General features: G+C 43.3%; 1 protein-coding gene across 1 annotated transcript in view; it reads right to left on the reverse strand.

Annotated features, from left to right (window-relative positions):
* Nucleotides 1-27,075, reverse strand: part of LOC126252336 (transmembrane protein 117-like) — a 559,109-nt gene that overhangs the window by 323,253 nt on the left and 208,781 nt on the right. Inside the window, exon 2 of the mRNA XM_049953223.1 lies at nucleotides 8,624-9,824. Within this exon, the coding sequence (XP_049809180.1) occupies nucleotides 8,624-8,971 (348 nt within the window). The 5' untranslated portion in view covers nucleotides 8,972-9,824. The remainder of the gene's footprint in view (nucleotides 1-8,623; nucleotides 9,825-27,075) is intronic.

Below are 27,075 nucleotides of genomic sequence, written 5' to 3' on the forward strand. Positions count from 1 at the left end.
AAAGGTGGGAATTTAAGGAGATGGGACCTGGATAAACTGACTAAGCCAGAGGTTGTACAGAGTTTCAGGGAGAGCATAAAGGAACAGTTGACAGGAATGGGGGAAATAAATACAGTAGAAGAAGAATGGGTAGCTTTGAGGGATGAAGTGGTGTAGGCAGCAGAGGATCAAGTAGGTAAAAAGACAAGGACTAGTAGCACTCCTTGGGTAACAGAAGAGATACTGAATTTAGTTGATGAAAGGAGAAAATATAAAAATGCAGTAAATGAAGCAGGCAAAAAGGAATACAAATTTCTCAAAAATGAGATTCACAGGAAGTGCAAAATGGCTAAGCAGGGATGGCTGGAAGACAAATGTAAGGTTGTAGAGGCTTATCTCACTAGGGGTAAGATAGATACTGCCTTCAGGAAAATTAAAGAGCTCTTTGAAGGAAAGAGAACCACTTGTATGAATATCAAGAGCTCAGATAGAAACCCAGTTCTAAGCAAAGAAGGGAAAGCAGAAAGGTGGAAGGAGTATATAGAGGGTCTGTACAAGGGCGATGTACTTGAGAACAATATTATGGAAATGGAAGAGGATGGATATGAAGATGAAATGGGAGATACGATACTGCGTGAAGAGTTTGACAGAGCACTGAAAGACCTGAGTCGAAACAAGGCCCCGGGAGTAGACAACATTCCATTGGAACTACTGACGGCCTTGGGAGAGCCAGTCCTGACGAAACTCTACCATCTGGTGAGCAAGATGTATGAGACAGGTGAAATACCCTCAGACTTCAAGAAGAATATAATAATTCCAATCCCAAAGAAAGCAGGTGTTGACAGATGTGAAAATTACCGAACAATCAGTTTAATAAGCCACAGCTGCAAAATACTAACGCGAATTCTTTGCAGATGAATGGAAAAACTAGTAGAAGCCGACCTCGGGGAAGATCAGTTTGGATTCCGTAGAAATATTGAAACACGTGAGGCAATACTGACCCTACGACTTATCTTAGAAGCTAGATTAAGGAAAGGCAAAGCTACGTTTCTAGCATTTGTAGACTTAGAGAAAGCGTTTGAAAATGTTGACTGGAATACGCTCTTCCAAATTCTGAAGGTGGCAGGGGTAAAATACAGGGATCTAAAGGCTATTTACAATTTGTACAGAAACCAGATGGCAGTTATAATAGTCGAGGGACATGAAAGGGAAGCAGTGGTTGGGAAGGGAGTGAGACAGGGTTGTAGCCTATCCCCGATGTTATTCAATCTTGATATTGAGCAAGCAGTGAGTGAAACAAAAGAAAAATTTGGAGTAGGTATTAAAATCCATGGAGAAGTAATAAAAACTTTGAGGTTTGCCGATGACGTTGTAATTCTGTCAGAGACAGTAAAGGACATGGAAGAGCAGCTGAACGGAATGGATGGTGTTTTGAAAGGAGGATATAAGATGAACATCAACAGAAGCAAAACGAGGATAATGGAATGTAGTCGAATTAAGTCGGCTGATGCTGAGGGAATTAGATTAGGAAATGAGACACTTAAAGTAGTAAAGGAGTTCTGCTATTTGGGGAGCAAAATAACTGATGATGGTCGAAGTAGAGAGGATATAAAATGTAGACTGGCAATGGCAAGGAAAGCGTTTCTGAAGAAGAGAAATTTGTTAACATCGACTATAGATTTAAGTGTCAGGAAGTCATTTCTGAAAGTATTTGTATGGAGTGTGGCCATGTATGGAAGTGATACATGGACGATAAATAGTTTTGACAAGAAGAGAATAGAAGCTTTCGAAATGTGGTGGTACAGAAGAATGCTGAAGATTAGATTGGTAGATCACATAACTAATGAGGAGGTATTGAATAGGATTGGGGAGTGGGGAGAAGAGAAGTTTGTGGCACAACTTGACTAGAAGAAGGGATCGGTTGGTAGGACATGTTCTGAGGCATCAAGGGATCACCAATTTAGTATTGGAGGGCAGCGTGGAAGGTAAAAATCGTAGAGGGAGACCAAGAGATGAATACACTAAGCATATTCAAAAGTATGTAGGTTGCAGTAGGTACTGGGAGATGAAGAAGCTTGCACAGGATAGAGTAGCATGGAGAGCTGCATCAAACCAGTCTCAGGACTGAAGACCACAACAAGAACATGGTTGCACTACTGGTCGCAGGATGACTTTCACGTATTGTACAGCCGTTACGGCACCTTCCCTGACTACCACCGGCGTACGTCGGCCCCACATAATGCCATCCCAAAATAGCTGGGAACCTCCACCTTCCTGCACTCGCTGGACGGTGTATCTAAGGGTTTCAGCGTGACTGGTTTGTCTCCAAACAAGTCTCAGACGACTGTCTGGTTGAAGGCATATTGCAACACTCATCGATGAAGAGAACGTGATGCCAGTCCTGAGCAGTGCATTCGGCATGTTGTTGGGCCCATTTGTACCGCCCTGCATCGTGTCGCGGTTGCAAATATGGACCTCACCATGGGCGTCGGGAGTGAAGTTGCGCATCACGCAGCCTATTGTGCACAGGTTGAGTCGTAAGACGAGGACCGGTGGCTGCACGAAAAGCATTATTCAACATGGTGGCGTTGCTGTCAGTGTTCCTCCGAGCCATAATCCGTAGACAGCGGTCATCCACTGCAGTAGTAGTCCCTCGGCGGCCTGAGCGAGGCATGTCATCGACAGTTCCTGTCTCTCTTTATCTCCTCCATGTGCGAGTCAACATCGCTTTGGTTCACTCCGAGACGTCTGGACACTTCCCTTGTTGAGAGCCCTTCCTGGCACAAAGTAACAATGCGGACGCTATCGAACCGCGTTATTGACCGTCTAGGCATGGTTGAACGACAGACAACACGAGCCGCGTACCTCCTTCATGGTGGAATGACTGGAACTGATCGGCTGTCATACCCCCTCCATCTAATAGGCGCTGCTCATGCAGGGTTGTTTACATCTTTGGGCGTGTTTAGTGACATCATTGAACAGTCAAATGGACTGTGTCTGTGATACAATATCCACAGTCGAAGTCTATCTTCAGGAATTCTGGAAACCGGGGTGATGCAAAACTTATTTTCGTGTGTGTACAATATCTGTGGTAGCCCACACTAAAGAACAACAAAACGCATACACTTGTTATGTGGATTCTGACAAGTAACGAGACAAGTGACCGTCACAGGTTGTGTTCAGAATGACCACCAGCAGCGCCAATACACGCTTCCAGTCTGGTATAGAACGACTGCTGCACACGTGCTAGCATTTCAGCGGAGATGTCCGAGCAGGCTGCAGTAATACATCGTTGCATATCATCGCGTGTAGCTGGTATGTCCCCGTAGACAGCGTCTTCCATTCTTCCCCACAGAAAAAAATCTACAGGCGTCAAATACGGGCAATGGGCCAGCCAAGGTACAGATCTTATGCGTCCAATCCAGAGATTTGAAAACAATTCGTGAAGACATGCTGTAGTACTTCGTGCACTATGGGCTGGAAAGATATCATTTTGGTACCACGAGTTACTTCTACTCTGCTGGGGAACGTCTACTAGCATCCGTGAAAGATGGCCTTTTAGGAACCTGCGATACTTGTGCGTGTTCAGTGTTCCGTCTTTAAAACACAGGACTATGAGCCGATGGTTCATTGTCAGACACCACACGTTTACACGCCATGGACGCTGACGTTCTACTTGACAAAGCCAACACGGATTGTCAAAAAACCAATAGTGCATGTTACATGGCCAATAGTGCATGTTACCGGGCCAGGGTTGGTAAATGTGGCCTCGTCACTAAATAAAATACATCTGAAGTATCGTGTCTTAATGGCCATGTACAGAAGTTTACACGGGCCATGCTTTTTGAATTGTTCAAGAAAAACGTAAGAAAGTGATCTTCAAATGCGTTGTTATTGAATAACTGGAAAACCATGGCCTCCAGAGAAAATGTATCCCAGTACAAAATTTAACTACATCAAATTTCCTACAAAAATATGTTGTTCGTCTTTTCTATGGCACTAAAAGTTTGCGTGTAGCGAATGAGAGAATTTGAAAATCCCGGAATCCTGCACATGTTATTTGAAGGCACTGCAGGCTGCATAAAACCCAGCGATAAGGGCAACTGACTCACGCTATATATCTGGGACAACAATAATTATTGTGAGACATTCTAAAACGTAAGCATATATCTTTTCAACACAAGCTTACGTTTTTTTAAATGCACTCCCATTAATATTTCTTATGAAATCAATAACGTGAAATATCACGAAAATAATGGCGTTGGTTGCATTGCAATACGCAATAACATCCCGATAAATTGCTGAGTGAAGTTGATGCTTGAAATAACCGAAACGCGCCGCTGTTGGACATCCCGAGATGTAAGCGTGAACCGCACTTTGCTCGTAATCACAATGTGATAGACATACGTAACCTACTTTCACTGCTATCACAAGGGCCGAATGTAATAATAGTGTTTCCTGCCACAAAAGTTGATACGTACGTAAAGGTTTGCCTTTTGCGTATGTTATTTTTCTACGTACACACTACGGAACAGTACTGCTCAGTGTACTAAACCTTTTAGTCTGGGAACGTGCGAAAAATATGAAAGATATGGTGTATCAGAAGTTCAAACAAGAGTGGACAGCGTGAAGTCAGTATTACAGCTACATCTGCCGCAGTAGCACCAGAAACACTTTCAGCACTGACTCGAACAGTGTTGGGGCGTGCACAACTGTTTTTCCATGTTAATGGTGATTTCTTCCAACATACGTCATAGCGTTTTTGCTCTGAGAAATGTGACTGCATACCAGCGTCCATTTTGTGGGTTTGTGAGAAGCCGTATTTTTGTTTTGCAGATACCGCTGTACATTTATTTAAACGTTTAAACGCTTCACCATGTGCAAACATCCAATTCTAACATAATCGCGTTACAAATATTCAGTGACACGTCATGTACGTATAACTTAATTACAACTAACATTTACCCCTCTGTTAGATCCTTGGTCAGTCAGCAATTATGTTTACTCTGGCTGCTGATATTAGGTATTTCGTTACCGTTATGACTCTTCTAGGACAGTAGTAAAGATTGTAATCCACGAACGAGTAAATCCTTGTCTTATTTTTCACTGTGTGTGACTAGAAATTTGTAATGTTTCCAGTAAATAGCAATAAGTACGCCGTTTGTCGCATAGCAGTACATCAGCCACATCGCAATTAAAGGCAATGTGGGGTTCGCGCCTCCATCTCGAAGTTGTGTAACAGTGGCGCGTTTCGTTTATTTCAAGCGTCATTTTCGTTCTGCAATTTCTCGGAATGTAAGTGACGTACTACGATACAACCAGCGTCTTTCTTTTTGTGATGCTTTACATTATCGATTGCGCAAGAAATAATAAAGAGTATCCATTTAAAAAAACCGGAAGTTTGGGTTGAAAACAGTATTTGCTTACGTTTTAGAATGTCTCGTAGTATTTACTGAGCCCCTGTCTTACATTCATACTCGCAAAAGCCGTGTTTCAGTATCTGTTGTTGTGACAGAGATATCTGCGCTGAAACGGTGAAGTGCGCTATATATACAAAAATCGATCACCATCGTTTTCGAACTCCAGTTTCCCGGATGTGGCGTACAAGAGCTCGCCACCTCATTCTGTCTTCATACAGCCTCTGTTCCAGGACACCTTCCAAATTGTGTCCTTTCTCCCTTACATCTGATCTTACAGTCTTGGTTTTCCCCATGGTCTTCTTCCTAAGAGGTTCAGTTTGAAATACCTTTTGGCAGGTCTTTTGCCGTTCGTTGTCACTATGTGCCCATACCGCTGAAGCCTGCGTTTCTTTATGTCACTGGTAACAGATACAACAATACCAGCTACTTTTCTACTTAGCTCATTCCTGATTTTGTCCATTCTAGTTGTTTGGTTCATACTTCTAATGAATCTCATTTCTGTCGCCTGAATTCTGCTGAGGTCATTTTTAGTAGGGTACGTGTTTATAAATCACATGTTTTCACTGGTACGAAATAAGTGCGGTACATGGTCGCTTTTGCATTTTGTGGCATTTTATTATCCAAGAGAAGATTTTCGATTTGACTGTAAACACTGGATACGTTCTGTGTCCTGCTGAGTATTTCCTGGTTAATGGTGTTGACTTTCGTGATCATGCTTCCTAGATACTAATTCACTCTTCCATCTGAGGCTTCGTTTAGGTTTGAAAGCAGCATATATTTGCTCATCTGCTGACCTGCTAGGCCTAACACAGGTGAGGATTTTATTTCAAGGTTTACTTCCTTAGCCTTTGAAGATCCCTCTTCTCCACAAGGCAATGGTGTCCTCCCCAGGGAAGATGGTTTGCCACATCCGCCATCTCCGCCATTCCCAAGGTCTCCTTCTCGGCCAAAGATGCTCTTAAGGTCTTCGCCCGTAACAGAGGACATAGGTTGCACGTTATACTCCGTGAAGCTGGGTCCCAGCCTGAACTTAGACATCATTAGAAATTACTACACCTGCCTTACATCGTGCAGGGCCCCCGCGAGCACGCAGAAGTGCCGCACCACGGCGTGGCATCGACTCGACTAATGTCTGAAGTAAAGCAGGTGGGAATTGATACTGTGAATCCTGTAGCCAAGGGGTGGAGATCTCTTCTGAACAATGCATCCCAGATATGCTCAATAATGTTCATGCCTGGGGAGTTTGGTGGCCAGCGAAAGTGTTTATATTTAGAAGAGAGTTCCTGGAGCCACTCTGTAGAAATTCTGGACGTATGGGGTTTCGCATTGTCCTGCTGGAATTGCCCAAGTCCGTCGGAATGCACAGTGGGCATGAATGGATGCAGATGATGAGACAGAACGCTTATGTACGTGTCACCTATCAGAGCCGTATCTAGACGTATCAGGGGTCCCATATCACTCCAACTGCCCCGCCCCACACCATTACAGAGCCTCTACCAGCTTGAACAGTTCCCTGCCGACATCCAGGGTTCACGGATTTATGTGGTTGTCTCCATACCCGTTTACGTCCATCCGCTCGAGAGATTTTAAAACGAGACTCGTCTGACGAGGCATGTTTCCAGTCATCAACAGTCCAATGTCGGTGTTGACGGGCCCAGGAGAGGCATAAGGCTTTGTGTCGTGCAGTCATCAAGTGTAAACGAGAGGGCCTTCGGTTCCAAATCCCATATCGATGACGTTTCGTTGAATCTTTCGCACGCTGACACTTGTTGATGGCCCAGCACTGAAATCTGCAGCAGTCTGCGGAAGGGTTGTACTTCTGTCACGTTGAACGATTCTCTTGCATGAACTTTTGCCGGCAGCAGCGATGTCGGAGATTTGATATTTTACCGGATTCCTGATATTCACGGTACACTCGTGAAATGGTCGAAGGGAAAATCCTCACGTCATCGTTGCCTCGGAGATTCTGGGTCCCATCGCTCGTGCGCCGACTATAACACCACGGTCGAACTGACTTAAATCTTGATAAACTGCCATTGTAGCTGTGTAACCCATTGTGACGGTACGTCACATAAATATTGACATTTTTAGAGGTTGTAAATCGTAGTTTACGTATTTTATGAATACAATTAGTGTAAAAGATATAGTTAATGTTCTTGAAACAACTGATATGCAGGGATAGTATCTTTATTTAATGTCTATGAAAATAAAAAAGGATCGAAAGAGACGCGATTGTACGGCCGAGGAGGAAGGACGTATTTTGTGGTACACACACTGTATTGTTTCGCTATACGGAAGGTAGCCATTGAGCGGCTACACATATTTTATGTAAGTTATTCGTATTTATTGCTAAAATAAACTTGTTATTATTATTACAAAATGAATTTCTTTGTAATAGTTGTCACCTCAAATGCTCGCAGTGGCTACTTATTTTTAATAAGCATTTTTTCAGTAATTTGCGCTGCGTGAAGCTCATCTTCCGATGCAGCCTCTGGTCGGCCATTACGCGCCGAAGTATTAATTTATTTTTCAGTGTTAACAGTAACTGTAAATGCGAGAGATTTCGTTATAAGAACCTTTTTAAATTGCAACAGATAATTAATTTACGTTAAAGTTCATCTTTTTAAACTATACAGATTCCATGAGTTCGGTAAGTTTTATCTTGGCCGCTCCACGGCAACAATCGAAATTCTCTCAAGCCTTGCTTTGCAATCAATAAATAGAAATTAACAAAATTACATTCAATTCAGTTAACGGCAACTATATTTTAGTCATCACGTTCAAAATCTGAAGTCGGTACATGAATAACTGAGGCCCTTCAAGCACCCGTTTCATATTTTCTTTTGCACGTAAATAAAAGTGATAAGAAAAGACAATATCCCTGAGAGAAAGAAACATGCTGATAAATTAAAAATAAAAATATATAAAATATATATGTAATTTTTTTGCATGTGACGTAACGAATCCTACTTCACAGGACGTCACACGATCTAAGAACTGCGCCAGACACTGGTTGTCTTATAGTGGCGTTACTGACCGCAGCGCCGTATTTTGCCTGTTTACATACGACGCATGCCTATACCAGTTTCTTTGGCGCTTCAGTGTATAACCTCTGTAATAATATCTAAAAGGATGGCTATAACACTAGGACCAAAAACTGTCTGCACATTAGTACAGATAGGAGTGAAAAACAAGTGAGTAGGGAGGAGGAGCAAGTGGCTCACCTGTTGCTGGTGGTGCGGCGCGCCGGCGGGGTGGGTGTGCGGGGGCGGCAGCGGCGGCGGCAGCGCCTGCGGCTGGTAGCCGCTGCCCGTGCTCAGGATGGAGTTGCTGCGCGTGCTGCCGTCGATGTACGACATCTGCTGAGACACGCGGCTCCAGAAGTCGCGGCTCGACGAGCTGCCGCTGCGCTCGTTGCGCACCCCGCCGCCGCCGTTGTTGTTGTTGTTCACGCCGTGGTGCTGGTGGTGGTTGGTGTTGTTGTTGTTATTGTTGTTGTGGCCGTCCCTGCCCATGAAGTTCGTCCAGTTGCCGAGCGACAGCAGTGATTTGCGGCCCTGCGGTGAAGCCATCTCCTGGGGAAGACTACCGAGTTCCCCCTTCTCACTACGTCGGAAACGCGTGTCCTGTCGGGTCGGTCTCCGAAAAATATAGTCGCGAGACGACGTCTACTTTGGCAGTAAACCTCTTAACAAAATATTCCGGACACAAATTCTCTAGACACTACGACGTCAAATAAATACTTTATTTTTCCCCCTCTTTAAAAATAGACACAAGTGACCCTCTAAACTCCAGAAAGTAGCTCCGCTAGTCGATTGTGAACTGCACCTAACGGAGCTTTAGGTCACCGATCTGACGTTTATGCGGAAAAATAGAGAAGTATATCTTGTACGTTTTGTCACGAAGAATATATCACACAAAATTTGAAACATTTACCACAACGATATATTAAACACCGATACTAATATTTCACAAATTTATAGATGTATACATATATATATATATATATTTGTATTTATATATTTTATAATACAAAATATGTAAAGTGCGTAAATTTACCCTTTCTTTGGATGGTACGTTAGCGGTTTTGTATGAAAATTGCGCAGAGAAAGTATTTACCTCGCTCCTGATGTGTCACACGACAAGTACCAACGAAAAAAAAAGTAAAAAAAAAAGTGTTCAGCTCACTTAGCCGACGCCGGTGGCGAAGAAGGCAAGGCAGAATGGACACACGGTAGCGGGCATCGTTCCTAAACGTTCGAGTCGCCGTGCAGCTCGCTACACAAGGGGCGCAGAGGCAGTCCGCTTGCCGGGTGGGGCGTCGCGACGCTCGCAGGCGCAGGCGAGGCGGCGATGCTGTGGCGTCGGCCCGCAGTCATCTTGCGGCGTCGCGCTGGCGGCCGCACCCGCACCGGCTCCAGTTCCCTGCAACAACACCGCCGACGTTCACTACGTGGCTGCCGGACGTCAGATGTAGTCGTAAGAGGACTGAGTCGGCAGCCCATCAAAAAGTAAACACAGATCAAGCACGAAAACAGGAAGAAGGTGTACTCAACCGCGAAAAAAAGCAATATGGAAACAGAGAACTGCCGAAGCACAACAAGTCCAACATAAAGAATGAAATGAGCTTATGGCATTGCTGGGCGGGAGGCCCCGTCCGGTTAAGTTAGGCCGCGAAATGCAAGTCTTATTATAGTTGACGCCACATTGGGCGACTCGCGTGCCGGTCATGAGGCTGAAATGATGATGAGGGCAACACAACACGCAGTCCGCAAGCGGAGAAAAATCTCCAACCCGACCGGGAATCAAATGGTTCAAATGGCTCTGAGCACTATGGGACTCAACATCTGTGGTCATAAGTCCCCTAGAACTTAGAACTACTTAAACCTAACTAACCTAAGGACATCACACACATCCATGCCCGAGGCAGGATTCGAACCTGCGACCGTAGCAGTCACGCGGTTCCTGACTGAGCGCCTAGAACCGCTAGACCACCGCGGCCGGCCGACCGGGAATCAAACCTGGGCCCCCTGCATGGGAGACAAGCACGTTACCACTTTTTTTCAAATCTCATTTTATTCGTTATAGTTCGTTGGAATTGTTCGTGGCGGACGTCCTCTAACGCCCGTTGAAGATCATTATTGATCCATTTACTCAGTTTATTTTTTTTTATTTTTTTATTACAGAGGGCAGCTAACCCTCTGACCGAACACGCTGGGCTACCGTGCCGGCTCCACTCAGCTAAGCAGGTGGAAAGTACAACACACAGCAATGCGGAAAACGCACTGCGTCGTGGTTAAGTGGTAACGCTACTAGACTGCAAAGAGGGCGAATCTTCTTCACAGCGCTCTCGTCCCAACATTTCTCTTTTCTTCAAATTTGTGTCTATGGCGTGGTATAACGTCCGTTTGTAAAAGAGGGATGTAAGGAAGGGACCCGTATTGAAAGCTGATTCTACACAACTACTTTATTAGCTGCCGAAAGGAAGTAGCTTTCGAATGGAAACCGCAAAAGTTTGATGTCAAGGCGACAAGTTTAAATGGTTCAAATGGCTCTGAGCAGTATGGCACTTAACTTCTGAGGTCATCAGTCACCTAGAACTTAGAACTACTTAAACCTAACTAAGTACATCACACACATCCGTGCCCGAGGCAGGATTCGAACCTGCGACCGTAGCAGCAGCGCGGTTCCAGACTAAAGCTCCTAGAACCGCTCGGTCACAGCAGACGGCTATGTTTTATTAAGGCTCCATAAAGGTTAAATCTATAGCACCTGAAGAGTTCACTTGACAGTCACGAATGTGCTAGTAAAGTTCGTCTCGGTAGCTGCGCGGTCAGTGCGGCGAATTGCTAAGGCGGCCGGGTTCGACTCCTGGCCGGGTCGGAGATTTTCTCCACTCGGGGACTGACTGTGTCGTGTCCTTACGTCCGTATCCCCATAAGTGACATTCCACTATTGAGATGGGTGTATGGGCACTTCCCGAAAGCCAATAAATTTAAAAAAAAATAGTTGTGGACCAGTCTGAGATTAATAAATCTTGTTATGGCAGCTGTGGCGGTTATTTAGTCATTCAAATGGATTTCTGCGGCTGTGGTTTGTCCACTCACCAAGTGACTTCGTTGTCCGTCTGTTAAGACCCCTTTTTCTAAGGAACGGATAGAGATATCAAGTTGAAAAGTACCTCACATACTAATGTCTACGGTTCCTTGGCGCCGCAGAAAGTCTATGCTTCTAAGTCAATAAAATCAAAAGATAGGATCATTTATATCACATATTTTTATACTTCCAAACTCAGCCTTCAAAACCTATAGGTTACTTTCTGTTGAATTAAAATAAAAAAATCGGACAAGCCCGTTTCACTGTACGAGTAAAGAGAAAAAAAATACAAACTTGTGAATTTGTGATTATATAACTTTTTTACCATTTGTTGTCTGTTTGTCTCTGTTTGTCCGTCCGTCTGTTGAGACGCCTTTCTTCTTAGGAACGGGTACAGGAATTATCTTGAAATGTCAAATACTAAGTTCTATGGTACCTTGGCGGTGTAAATAATTTAAGCTTGTAAGTCAATGCAGTCAAAATTAGGACCATGTGTGTCACATATTCCGATACAAACTCTCTCTTCAAAGCCTATAGAACAATCTATAAACAGTTTGGGCCTGATGGTTTAGCAGTAGTTTACAAAGGATGGATGTCCGTGGACCGACCGCGGCAAGTTGTCGACGGTTACTAAAGATGGTACTCTAGGTGGTGCGCCAGAAGCTGGAATACTTGAAGCTCTACGTGGCGTCAAAATTGAATCACGTGGCACAGGTCGTTCCCATATCTGCGGTGATAGGTCACAGACATCAGGCCGCCTTCTGTTATTTCCTAAACACAGGACGCGTATTTAAAGTACGTTACGACGTTCTCACCCTGTCCCTGTGTGAAAGGATTGGTTAACGTCCGGGCACGGTCAGCTGCCCTCTATATGAGCAATATGTGGAAAAGATAGACAAGTCAACACGCCTCCCTCACAAGTCATCTACTGGAGGTCCTGATGCCGGTCTCTCACGTCCCACATGTCGTGACACAACTCTCCCATGTATCGACATTCTTTCTCGCACGCAGCAATGTGATCTCGGATATCCCCACAACGCTCCAGGCAAAGGCAAAAGATTTTTACACCACCATTCTGCGGCCGGTTCCGCGTAATGTATTAAGGCCGGTTCCCACTAGAGCGCGGCAGCGCGTCGTGCGGCCACGGCAGCGGCAAGCGTTTTCCGCTTTGACGCGGAGGCTCGCGGAATCGGCGTTCCCACCTGGAAGCGGCAGACGCCAGCGGTAGCCAATGACGGACAGCCACTGAGGTACGGGGCGAGACCCACCGAAACGCGCGGTGCGTTTGATTAACTATATCTTACACCTACGTGAAGGAAAGACGAAGTTGGGTGAAGACATACCATGTCTTCACTTTCTGTACAATGTACTCTTTCACACATTTCATTATTCATGTTTTCTCATTTCACCATAAACAGATTTGATGACTACCGTTCATGATTGTTCACTATCTCCTAACACATTGAAACAATGTACGATAAAAGATTATTCAGATAGTTAAGCGAGACAAAAATTTAAAATGTGATACGGTAGCAGGTACAGGAAAACAGTAAGAACACAAAGGCTTGGGGGGAAGGGATGAAAGTGGGAGCCACCAGATAGAATTTCGCACAGAGCATAATGTAATCATCGCCAGCACCTTGCTTAAGAATCATGAAAGAATAACACATATTTGGAACAAAGTTTTCGAAACCAGATTTTAAATTATAAGACATTTCCTGGTGCAGACGCAAACCTACAATAATTTATTGGTTACGAGCTGCGGTTTATAACTAAAGAGGCAGTAAACGGTGGCAAATTAAGGAAATGGAACTTGAATAAGTCACCGTAATGCAACGACTGACTGAAACAGAGGAAGGAATATCTTTGAGAGAAGTGGTCAGTGCAGCAGAGTATGTGAACGGGAAGAAGGTACAGTAGAAATCGCTAGATAAAACGTGATATATTAAATTTGACACAAGGGAAAAATATAAAAATGCAGCAAATAAAGTAGGCCATAGGAAATAGAAATATCTAAACATGACGTTGACAGAAAGTCCAAAATTGCAACGCGATTTTGCACTTGGAAAACATAAGGGAATGAAAATGAGAAAGAACAAAGAAAACTTTGCTCAAAGGAGAAGCAACTGTCAAGAACTCATTTGGCAAGCCAGAACTAAGCAAATAAGAGAAGGCTAGAAAGTGGAAGGAATATGTAGAGAGGAGAGGGGGAGGGGTTGTACAAACTAACATAAGCACAATGTCAGATTCCTGAGAGATGTCTGAACACGCAAGGCAATACTGATCCTACCACTTAGCTAAGTGGACACACTGAAGAACTGCGAAACTGTGTTTATAGCATTTGCATGTTAAGAGAGAGATTTTGGAAGAACTGCGAAACTGTGTTTATAGCATTTGCATGTTAAGAGAGAGATTTTGACAATCTTCATTAAAACATTCTTTGAAGCTCTGGAGATGTCATCGATAAAACACAGGGCCACAAGATTATCTACAACTTGTACCGAAACCAAACTGCATTTCTAAGACTTCAATGACTTGAAAGGGAAGCAGTAATTGAGAAGGCAGAAGTAGAGAGGATATAAAATGAAGTCAGTGAATAGCAAGAAAAGCGTTCTGAAAAAGAAAATTTGTTCACACCGAATATAAATTCTAATGGTTGGATACTATTTTACAAAGGTATGTGTGTGGAGTGCAGCCTTGTATGTAAGTGAAACGTGGACGATGAACAGTTCTGTCAAGAAGACAATGGACGCTTTCAAAACGTGGTGATCAATAAGAATGCTGAAGATTAGATACGAGGATCGTGTGACTAAAGAAGAGGTACGGAATTAAATAGAGGAGGAAGAGGAAATTACGGCACAACTTTGACAACAATAGGGGTTAGTTGACAGGACTTATTACGAGGCATCAAAGATTGAGGACAAAGGGGTTGTGTGATAGTATTCTGATAATAATCATCTGTTGAAATGCTATTCTACTATTTTATCTATTAATGTAAGCAGTGAATTTACTCTTCCATGCACTCTTCCACAAAGCATTTAAACCAAAACTGAAATCAGCTGAACACCAAATCTTTCAACCACTGTCTGACAACTACTGCATTCACTTTCAACTTTCTATAACTATCACTGGCTAGCCACACACACATACAGATATAATGAGAACAGAAATAAACAAACATTAGTTTTCAGCATATAATTCTTTAGGTTGGCAACATGTACATAAACAAACCAAACAGTAAGGGACATAAGGTGAACACACTAGTTACGACTTCAATTCAGTGTTTTCGGTAAAATGTCTACAGCTAGTGACAGAAGAAAAAAGAGCGAACATGAAAATGTGCTTATGTTCCACAAACTAAGTTTTAGTTCAACCTCCAGCATGTGACCAGGTGAGGAGAAACGCAGATGTCCGCCAAAAACTCGGTTCACTGTAAGTAATCAGTTATTCACGTAAAAAAAATGTGAACTGTTTTATAATCTGCAAGCATCACATATCAAAACAAAACTGAATCATTCTAGATTCCACCGAAGATGCCTTAAAGTAAAAGGCAAAAAGCGTCTTGAACCAATAAAGTACACTGGATATAGAAAAAAACGTTTGCTACTTCCAAAGGAAATAATCAATATCTGTGGATACTTAGCAAATTACATCTTATCTTATGACATACCAGCAAATTAGTCTCGGTTTAACTTCTCATTCCACATGCTATTAAATGGCGTTTAAAAAAATTCATCTATTCCTTCCGAAAAACTGTAGTTTCTTTCATATCTCGGTAGATAAACAGATTTTGGATATTTATCATGCGACGAAATACATGACTTTTTACAAGTTATCACTTTTCGATTTCTTGAACCGTTTACGAAATTTGCAGTTGATACAACCACATGGTTTACGACGAGCAGGACGAAAGTATCGCGCGGTCACGGCACAGCCCGTCCGCCGACATATCATCCAATATCTCGGGAACGGTGATAGCTATCGTTCTGCTCTGAGCTTTAAAAACAATTTCGATATGTTGAATAAATTTCATACGCAATAATGTATTACCTAAAATGAACTGTACGCAAAGTCCACGCAATGCGTTTTTACCTCTGCACACTCATTAAAATTTCGTATAAAGGTTTACGTAAATGCGATACAGCAAGTAACCACGACGAATAACGAAAAGAAATTCGGTCCTTTATCGAGAGAAGATATCAGTCTGTAACATGCCCAAGAATCAAATTTTTCTACCGAATAGTTTCCTTGGAATCGGATGATAAGTATTTCATAGCTGCCGCCGCGTCCGCGCCAGCGGTCCGGCGAAAGTTCGTGTGGCCCGGGATTCCGCACCTGACGTCACGCTCAGCGCGTTCTGTGATTGGCGGCGCGCACCTGGAGCGCGGCACGCGGCAGCGGAAGCGGTTCGACATGGTCAAACCGCGACGCAGAGCCCGCCGCGCCTTGCCGCTGACGCCGTTTCCATGGCAACCACGCCGCTGACGCGCGGTTTTGACGCGCGGCAGCCCTAGTGGGAACCGGCCTTTAGAACCAAGTACCCAACTGTCAACTGGGCACACCGTCACTTTCTGCCCACCACCGTGCGCGCAATGTAGTATTAAACAAAAAAAAAAAAAAAAAAATGCCACGTGACACTCGCTCCACGCTATCGGATTAACGGACTCCCCCCTTTGCTCCGACTGTCTCCTGGATACCGACGAACATCGCTTCACGTGTGTGCCGTCGTCCGGCGTTTGGCGACTGACTCAGAAGATCTTAGCTTGTTACCACGGCGTCATAACTGTCGTGATTGAACCTCGTACGCTCCTCTGTCCGGATGACTATTACTTTCCACCCAGAAAATATTGTGCGATTACACGATTCAAGGGAGCGATCATTGACTATGCCTTCGGTGAAGGGGAGAAATTTGAATTTCATAACCGGTGGTATTTGCAAAACGCTCACAACGCCCTCAAACGTGCACTGAGGTACTGTACGCTCTTCGTAAATTATTTACGCAGTGCTTTCGGTAACCCCTCGCCCTCCTTAGCTGTGGAAATCCAGGCTCAGTCTGACGTTCCGCGCAGCATCACATTGAAGACAGAAAGTCCGGAATCGAAAACAGTGAGGAAGTAAAGAGATTGGCTTATCCACGAAAACCTGCATTCACTGAGGCATTAGCAAAGCGGAATGAGTCTTTGTAAATATTTTCACACGACATTGTTGGAGATAGAAGACGTCAACGGCAATGTACAAGAAAAATCCAGTTGCACCTTTTCTTGAAGAAAGATTCTTTTAGTTGAAGTTGCACAATTAATATACAAATTTTATTTTTGTTTATCGTTTGAATAACATTTCTTTTGTAATATATGTTTTATAGGATTTTCATTTGCACACATTTACTAATTGTAAGCATGTAAAAAAACTGTGGAATCGTAGATCCTATCACCTTGGGAGCATTTTTGGGATAATTAGGGGCAGCGCCTGAAGAGAGAGAGTTCATTTTCTTATGCTAGGCTAAAAAGTGGTGGTGCCAAGCACGGATAGTTCTTATTTTTTATTTTTTTATTTTATTTTAAGATTAAATTTACTTATATAAGTAGATAGTTAAGCTGTAAAAAACACAAACAAATGTTGGTAGAGCGGTAAAGCTTGTGCCTGGAAGGCGAGAGGTCGCGGGACCGAATCTCGAGGCAAACATATTTTTCAGTCCTCATTTTAATCTAGCCATCACCTCCCAACGATATGAGGCGTCGCCAGAAACAATTCATGGTTCGAATCCCAAGTTAAGAAGTGGCGTCCAATGGAAAGATCTTCGTCAGGCCATTCAGTCACATGAAATTATAATGCTGTCTTTTCTCATCGTGACAGCAAAGTGTCGAAATTCTGCAGGAACTATGAAGCAGGTCGTCAGACCTTCATGATACAGGCGGCCAGGGGAGGAAGTGAGTGTTGGTCGATGATACTGTTCAGCGACTGCATCAGGCGATTAAAGAAAAAAATGGCTCTGAGCACTATGGGACTCAACTGCTGTGGTCATAAGTCCCCTAGAACTTAGAACTACTTAAACCTAACTAACCTAAGGACAGCACACAACACCCAGCCATCACGAGGCAGAGAAAATCCCTGACCCCGCCGGGAATCGAACCCGGGAACCCGGGCGTGGGAAGCGAGAACGCTACCGCACGACCACGAGATGCGGGCTCGCGATTAAAGAAAATCATCTATGAACGGCAATTCAGAAAAGGCTAAGAGGAATGTTTTGATCAGGCACTGTCCTCCATGACAATGCTCAGACATGCACTGCAGCTGCAACGAAGCCGCTCCTGGGTTTTGATGGAGAGTGTTCGATCACCCACCTTACAGCCCGGGATCTCTCTGTTTTTCATCCCTTCGCTCAAATGAACCACTGGCTATGAGAACAGCATTTTGGCACAGACAATGAGCTGGAAACCGGCGTAGAGAATTAGCGGAAAGCACAGGCGGCAGCCTTCTATGACGAGTTTGCTGAAAAAGTTGGTACCACGATACAACAAAAGCCGAAGTCGGAGCGGAAACTATGTAGAGAAGTAGGAGGAAGGTGTAGCTAAATGTTGCAAATAATACATTTTCACTGTCGTTTTCATTTCGCGACCGATCGGACCTTGAAAAAGAATTATCCATCATATACAAGCATCTCAGCAGGACATAAAATTATGGTCCTTAAATCTGACAAACACCTTCCTTTTTTTCCTATTGCAGGTTATAGTGTAGGAAGTTGTGTCGAAAAATGAGGAAAAGTGAAGCTAATCTTCTTATGCCCACTTAAAACGGAATGCGCTTCTGGGAACTTACCCTTTTCTTGCAGTCATTATTTCAAGATTCAGTAATAATATTCGGTGTATCCATGTTACCAAATAAATTCATTATATTGCGGGACTACACAGCCAACATATGCAATCGTTTGTTCATTGATCTTGCATCTTTTAATGTTAGCGGTAAACGATAAAACTGAAAGTAATTACCTTTCCATAATTGTATATTAGTGTTTAGAAATCGATATAAAAATAATACACAATTCACCGAAAAAGCTGTGGTGTAAGACTGCCTTTCCACATTCTCTTCGTGTTGCTGGCCAAATCTGCGTATTATAACATATACAGGGTGTTTCAAAAATGACCGGTATATTTGAAACGGCAATAAAAACTAAACGAGCAGCGATAGAAATACACCGTTTGTTGCAATATGCTTGGGACAACAGTACATTTGCAGGCAGACAAACTTTCGAAATTACAGTAGTTACAATTTTCAACAACAGATGGCGCTGCGTTCTGGGAAACTCTATAGTACGATATTTTCCACATATCCACCATGCGTAGCAATAATATGGCGTAGTCTCTGAATGAAATTACCCGAAACCTTTGACAACGTGTCTGGCGGAATGGCTTCACATGCAGATGAGATGTACTGCTTCAGCTGTTCAATTGTTTCAGGATTCTGGCGGTACACCTGGTCTTTCAAGTGTCCCCACAGAAAGAAGTCACAGGGGTTCATGTCTGGCGAGTAGGGAGGCCAATCCACGCCGCCTCCTGTATGTTTCGGATAGCCCAAAGCAATCACACGATCATCGAAATATTCATTCAGGAAATTAAAGACGTCGGCCGTGCGATGTGGCCGGGCACTATCTTGCATAAACCACGAGGTGTTCGCAGTGTCGTCTAAGGCAGTTTGTACCGCCACAAATTCACGAAGAATGTCCAGATAGCGTGATGCAGCAATCGTTTCGGATCTGAAAAATGGGCCAATGATTCCTTTGGAAGAAATGGCGGCCCAGACCAGTACTTTTTGAGGATGCAGGGACGATGGGACTGCAACATGGGGCTTTTCGGTTCCCCATATGCGCCAGTTCTGTTTATTGACGAAGCCGTCCAGGTAAAAATAAGCTTCGTCAGTAAACCAAATGCTGCCCACATCCATATCGCCGTCATCAATCCTGTGCACTATATCGTTAGCGAATGTCTCTCGTGCAGCAATGGTAGCGGCGCTGAGTGGTTGCCGCGTCTGAATTTTGTATGGATAGAGGTGTCAACTCTGGCGCATGAGACGATACGTGGACGTTGGCGTCATTTGGACCGCAGCTGCAACATGGCGAACGGAAACCCGAGGCCGCTGTTGGATCACCTGCTGCACTAGCTGCGCGTTGCCCTCTGTGGTTGCCGTACGCGGTCGCCCTACCTTTCCAGCACGTTCATCCGTCATGTTCCCAGTCCGTTGAAATTTTTCAAACAGATCCTTTATTGTATCGCTTTTCGGTCCTTTGGTTACATTAAACCTCCGTTGAAAACTTCGTCTTGTTGCAACAACACTGTGTTCTAGGCGGTGGCATTCCAACACCAGAAAAATCCTCTGTTCTAAGGAATAAACCATATTGTCTACAGCACACGTGCACGTTGTGAACAGCACACGCTTACAGCAGAAAGACGACGTACAGAATGGCGCACCCACAGACTGCGTTGTCTTCTATATCTTTCACATCACTTACAGCGCCATCTGTTGTTGAAAATTGTAACTACTGTAATTTCGAAAGTTTGTCCGCCTGAAAATGTACTGTTGTCCCAAGCATATTGCAACAAACGGTGTATTTCTATCGCTGCTCGTTTAGGTTTTATTGCCGTTTCAAATATACCGGTCATTTTTGAAACACCCTGTAGATACAAATTATATGACTGATGTATGGGACTGGTCTGGAGCCGAAGCGAAAATTTACAATCTCTGCATTTCGTCTCACAACGTAATGGGAAGTTATTGGTAATACTAACCTGGTCGATACAGTGAAAAAAAAGAAGGAGCCTATGAATAACGTGATATTGTTACATATGACCAATATTTCGTTGTTCTCTTTCGATTCTGATTGTCACTGAGCACGCTGTATGGCGACCATTCTTCGTTCAAATACTGCTCAGTAGTTGGTTGCCCAGGTGACGAGACAAAATTTACAGGGCAGGCTGTGAGTTTCTCTGCGCCAAACAAACAAGAGCTCGCAAGTTGTAGACAAAATTACAAAATGAAGCAAAGTTTGTCAACTCCCTTTTAAATTTCAAAAATGTAAAATCAAGCCCTTCACAAAGCGAAAACGAAAAGAAAACGACGTGTCGTATGACTACGATGTAAATGACTCTCAAATAGTATCAGCCAACTCACACAAAAACCCGAATGTAACGATTTGTGATATCAATGGAATTATGACTTACGCTCAGTCGCAGGTACAGCAGGTTGTACATTGATACTGGGACATTGCAATGTGTGTACAGGGAAGAAACGTGGGACCAATCCTAAAATACTGATCAGGTGTGTGGGATCCGTACCAAAAAGACTATCAGGAGATATTGAATGTATGGTCACCGGTAGGTTTGACACATTAGAGAGCGTCACGGGTATGGCAGAAAACCTGAAGTGCAAGACTCTTGAAGGCATATGCAAATTATTACGAGAAACCCTACTTAAAAATTGTCGCTCCCATGGAGACCGCGAAGGCAGGATCAAACTAATTACCGAGCGTACAGAGCGACTTAAACAATAATTCTTCCCGCTAACGTTAATGTACGCTATAAGAAAATAGTAAATATAGATATTTATGAGCTCTATCCTCTTCTGGAGTACTGCTGCGCGGTCTGGGATTATAGCTAGATATTATTGACGGAGGGCGTCAAATAGTTCCAAGAAGGACTGCTCATTTTGTAATATCGTGAAAAAGGGGAAGGATTGTTGTCACAGATATGATACGCGGATTGGGGTGAGTCTGTGGTGCTTCAAGGTTGCGAGTCTTTTTTTACGGACCTTAGGCTGATGGAACGACGCTCTGTTGTATCTCGCAATGTGCTCAGCGGGCATCTACAATCAAATTGAAAGAAATGAAGTTTCCTGCATCGGCTGTTATTCGTTAACTCTCCTTGCTCTCCTGTCTTCTGCCATGCTCTTCAGGTCCACATAATTTCTGCTTCCCTTGAAGGCGCCTGTCATTTTGTATAGCCTCCTTCCTCTCAATCTCCCCCCACGAATTAGACCTTCCAGAGCGCCTGTTAACAGGCACTCCCGTCTCATCATTTGTCCCATCTAGTTCTTCTTACTTTCTCTTATAACCTGCAGCAGTCTTTTCTTCTCACCAACACTTTACAACACTCTTTCGTTGCTCACTCTTTCCATACAGCTTATCCTCTCCGTTCTCCTCCACATCCACAGCTTAAATGCTTCTAGCCTTGTCTATGTTTCTGACCCACAGAGTTTCACACACTTGACAAATCTTTTCCTCAGACCTTTATCTAGCTGGCCACATAATAACTTCCTCTTTTTAAAGAATAATTAAAAAACAATTAATAATTAAACAATGAAAACCAAATAATTGTTTAAATAAAATAAATTATTAATATAACATATTTTTAAATCAGACAAAAGTTACACAACAATTTCTCGTAGCCCTTTACAGATTCATAACCCCATAAAGATAGTCCTGAAAATTTCAGATTGTGAATTTTTGATAGGTGCGAAAACAATTGAGAGATTATATTGCACATGCAATACGTAATTGTTACAGGAATAGTTCACCTTCCTACTATTGCACCACTTACTAACTGATCCATGAATAGTACACCCCTATCTATTATTTATTGCATGCGCTCTACGTTTTTCATTTTAAATTTTACAAGTGTTTTCATAGCAACTACAAATTCACAGTCACAAATTTTCAGTACTGCCTGTATGGGGTTAGGAATCTGTATAGCGCTAGGAGATATTATTGTATACTTTTTAGTCCGATTTTAAAAAGTGGTGTATTAACAATTCATTGTTATTTAAATAATTTCTGCTTTTCGGTCACGAATGTGTGAAATTTTTCAGTCGATATCAATCATTTTGAGGAGATTACAGCAGAGACACGTGATAAATTTCAAATTTATTTCAGTTTCTCTTCACCTGACTCAAGCAACGTATTGCTTTCTCCTACGTATATCTCTCGAAAATATCGTGGCGGTAAAAAGCTGAGAGGTCTGAGTTCACCCGGAAGCTTACCAGCCATCGTTCTTCCTGCAAAGCATTGAAGACTGGAGCAGGAAAAGACGGGAATGACAATGGTACACAAAGTACACCCCGTCACACGTCAGACAAGAAAGCCAGTTAATACTGTATTGTCAGCTCTGAGATACGCTTAAAATTTCAAGTCACTAGCTCATCGAGAAGTTAATTTAAAATCAAATGCAAATTTTTTACGCAATAGAAACACAGACAAGAAAGCGACCTAGCAAAAACGTGGTAAAATGGTTTGTTACATTACCACGCTTGAAACTTTTTTTAGTATAAAGCGTAGCACATAACCACGTCATTTACTATAGTCTGGAAGTACTGAACTCTGTGCAGCGAGACCTCGCGGCAAATAAGTCAAAGGTAAAACTGTGTGGACAGGTATGCTCAACGATTTAAAGCTACACACAAAGCACACATGCTACAGCGCTCCTTGCGGCAATAAACGTTAACTCGGCCGTCAGAACATTAACAAGAGCGCAACGAGTTAACATCAGGCTTGTTAATTCCCGGGTTTAATTAAGTCTGTAGACACCGGCGTATCCTAATAATTTCTGTTTATATGGAGTGAAACTATTATTAGAAACGTATGGTGGAATATCATTCTTTTGGTGTGCAGTACACCTGTTTACGATGATGACATGGTCTTCCACGTCCAAAAAATGCTGAAAGAGCAATATGAAAGAGTGCAAGCAGAGAATGTGCTACTAAAGAAGTATATGACGCAGCTCAATGTGCGACACGAAAGAACAGTAGCGCAGTTAGAGACATGATTTGCTGGTTTGGAAAAAAGACTGTGTAATTCAGCTTCTGATACCCAGTATGTTACATAGCGAAAAAGTAGCCGTTCTATTGAAGGAGCTTTTGGAACTTCAAGCTAGTGGTAAAGTATCACAATATTTTCAGCAAATAAGAAAATTTGCTCTGAGTCTACATTTTGCCAAGGCTTATAAAACGATGAGCGAAAACATTATGACCACCTGCTTAATAGCTTGTCTGAACGTCTTTGGAACGAAATACATCACTGGTTCTGTGTATTAGGAATTGGACAGTTTGTTGGTAGTTTTGTGGAGGTATATGGAATTACATGTGTACGCACAGGTCATGTAAATCGTGCAAGTAACGGGCCGACGATTTGCATGCGCCGTGATGGAGCCCCGTAGCTACCCAGATGGGTTCCAAAGGATTTGCATCGGGCGAACTTAATTGCGGAGACGTCAAAGAGAATTCACTATCATGCTCCTCAAAGCACTGTAGCACGGTATACGAAGAGATGCAGATGGCTTGCAGCTGTCAGCATGTCTTCGATTACTCTCATAGTTCCCATGCAAGCGCAAGAGGATCTCAGAGTATAAGACTGCTACCACCAGCCTGCGTCCGCAATGCGCTACAAGTTTCGAGCCGCCGCTCTTCTCGATGTCGTCTCGACCATCAAACTAGTGTAGCAAAAATGTGATTCATCAGAAGACGTTTCCATTGATCGACAGTCGAATCCCGTCCCCAGTGCAGTCGTCACTGATGACTTCGTTGGGTCAACATGTGGACACACAGGGGTGATCTGCTGCGGAGCTCCTTGTTCAACAATGTACTATGAACGAAGTGCTCCGAAACACATGTACATGCACCGGCATTGTGCTCTTTCGGCAGAGATGCCTCAAATGACCATCTGTCCTAATTCACAGGGCAGACAGGCTTTCGAATCCCACGTTCTGTGAAGAGTTGTGGACGTCCAACCGTTTAGCGCCTAGTTGTAGTTTCATTGTCCTACCTCTTTCCGTAGATGGTCACGACGGTAGCGAGTGAATTTTCGACCAGCTTCACCGTTTTCGAGATACTCGTCCACAGGTTATGCGTAATAATGCTCTGCCCTTTGTCACAGTCGCTTATGTTAGTGGATTTTCCCATTTCGCAGCCCATAGCTCCTCTAGGGTGATTCCCCGTCCGTGTCTGCGCCGCTTATATACTTTTGCTACCGTGTTAAGTGCCTGCCACGCCCCTACGCGGCACCTAAGGGTGCGCTGGGCAGTGGTTATAATGTTCTGGCTTATCAGTGTAGTAGCTACTTAGGAAATATTGTGAGAGTGTCCCACCCAAGAACACTTCACTACAATTACTGACAAATGAATCTGACGAAAAAAGGCATTATGTGAAATTTATAGGCCTAAAGCGACTCCTCAAGCTTTGTTTTACCTACAATATAAATAGTTCTTGTAAATCTGAATATTTTGAGCGACTCCTCAAGCTTTGTTTTACCTACAATATAAATAGTTCTTGTAAATCTGAATATTTTGAGCTTATTTTATTTAAAGATCGGTGAAACCACTGCAAAAATAGGTATCAATGAAATCATTGAGAAAAAGAAGTGCTAGTGGAAACATAGGAAGAACGAAATGCCAGTAAAACATTCTGAAAATGAAATGTCAACAAATTATTTTATTGGCGTGTAAGTCGTTTTTATCACTGAATTATTTGTGTTAATTACTTGTAACAGAATTTTCTCGTCCATAGTGCACTGGTGTTTGAAGATGTGACTATTCTTAAAATTACAAAAAAATTCAGAATTTCTGCGCCAGCCATTATTTCTGTTAGTTACAACGCATTTTCAAGTTTACGAAATAATCTTCAAGTGATACCTGCTCAGAAGGCATTGATCTGCATTCAGTTGGCGAGCAACAAGGAGTTATCGTGCATGGACGAACATGTTTTGAGTCGTCTTGAAATTTCATCCACATAGAAAAAATTGTCCATATTTTGACTAAAACTTTCCTTGTTGATCCCAGTATACATAGAAATCACCGGTGTTTACTATTTTTTGGAAGAAAATAAATCTGGCATGAGCTATTTCTAGTCAAAGGAAATTTCAAGGGGGTGTGACCCAACAAATGACGACCTTGACTGCCGATAAAATGGCGAATGGGAATTCAATTCCCTTCAAACATGGAGGACGTACGTATAGTATATGAAATTTTATCTCATTGGGTACGATCTACGTGCAGTCTATGTTCCCTTAGGTGCTATTGTGAATCTTGGGAGGCGAAGGAAGGAAGGGCCGGCTGCTGTGACCGAGCGGTTCTAGGCGCTTCAGTCCGGAACTGCGCTGCTGCTACGGTCGCAGGTTTGAATCCTGCCTCGGGCATGGATGTGTGTGATGTCCTTAGGTTAGTTAGGTTTAAGTAGTTCTAAGTCTAGGGGACTGATAACCTCAGAAGTTAAGTCCCATAGTGCTCAGAGCTCTATCAGTTGTTTTGAGTTGTTATACACATCTTTCAACGATATAACGAAATGTGCAAAACGATATAGAGAGTCCCCTATTCCTCTTTTATTTATTTATTTTTGGAAACAGAGCGTTTAGGAACATTCAGATAAATAACACAACTGTACATGACAACATTTTCGATACATTTTAGTTTGACACAGTATGTAATAATAAATAAAGACAAGTCCACGTTCATATTCTGGGAGACTTCTTAAATACAATTTCTTTAAGGGTGTTTATGTCTCTTAAAAAATGGTTCAGATGGCTCTGAGCACTATCGGGCTTAACTGCTGAGGTCATCAGTCTCCTAGAACTTAGAACTACTTAAACCTAACTAACCTAATGACATCACACACATCCATGCCGGAGGCAGGATTCGAAGCTGCGACCGTAGCGGTCGCGCTGTTCCAGACTGCAGCGCCTAGAACCGCTCGGCCACTCTGGCCGGCTATGTGTCTTACCACAGTTGCACTATCATCTGCATTTGCACATATTTGGCTGAATTTCACGACATAACAACAACAAAACACATTCTTTTGCAGATCCGATGATGGCGCCTTTAGTGTGTTGAAATCGGTTATCCAGTAAGCCGTATTTAAGCGAGCTTGGCTTTTGAATTATTTCTACTACACATTGTGTACTACTGTGCAATGTGACACGTTATAGTGCTCACAAAAGCCGAACAGAGTACTGGAGCTAATTCTCTTTGGCGCAATTGTGTTTTGCAAGGTGCTAGTCACTTCGAGTTTGTGGGTCTGTGAAGCGTACTCCTGCCATGGCGTTGTGCGCACGCGCACTGCGGACGTGTACACAGCGGGCACACGGGCGGCCGCCCGCGCTGGCCTTTGTTTGGCCTCTCTCATTAAGGCATGGGCCGGCTTTGGAGTTCATTCAAGCGGCTGTGTATGCGACCACCTACACACGAACGTGGGCGCGTCACGTCGCACCGTGAATGATAAAGAGTGGGGCGACCGTGTAAATACATAACGCGAGCGAGATGACGCAGCGATGTCAGATTTTGCGGTGACGCGCTAATGCCAACATATTGCTGGCTTTTGGGGGATTACTCAGTGCGAGGGAGAAAATAGTACTCCACCCTCGTGCTCACTGCCATGCTCCTGCCAGAACAGGTCTTCAAGTTTCTATCTCCTGATTCAATCCTTTTATTTTATGCTTTCCTACCTTCTGTTGATCCTTTCATCTCTACGTAATTATTACAGCCGAAATCTTTTATAATCTGCTTCCAGTATTGCAGTCTTTGTTCGGTGCTAGTAATATGCCTTTCTGCTG

This window comes from Schistocerca nitens, chromosome 4 (assembly GCF_023898315.1).
Source record: "Schistocerca nitens isolate TAMUIC-IGC-003100 chromosome 4, iqSchNite1.1, whole genome shotgun sequence".
Lineage (NCBI taxonomy): Eukaryota > Metazoa > Arthropoda > Insecta > Orthoptera > Acrididae > Schistocerca > Schistocerca nitens.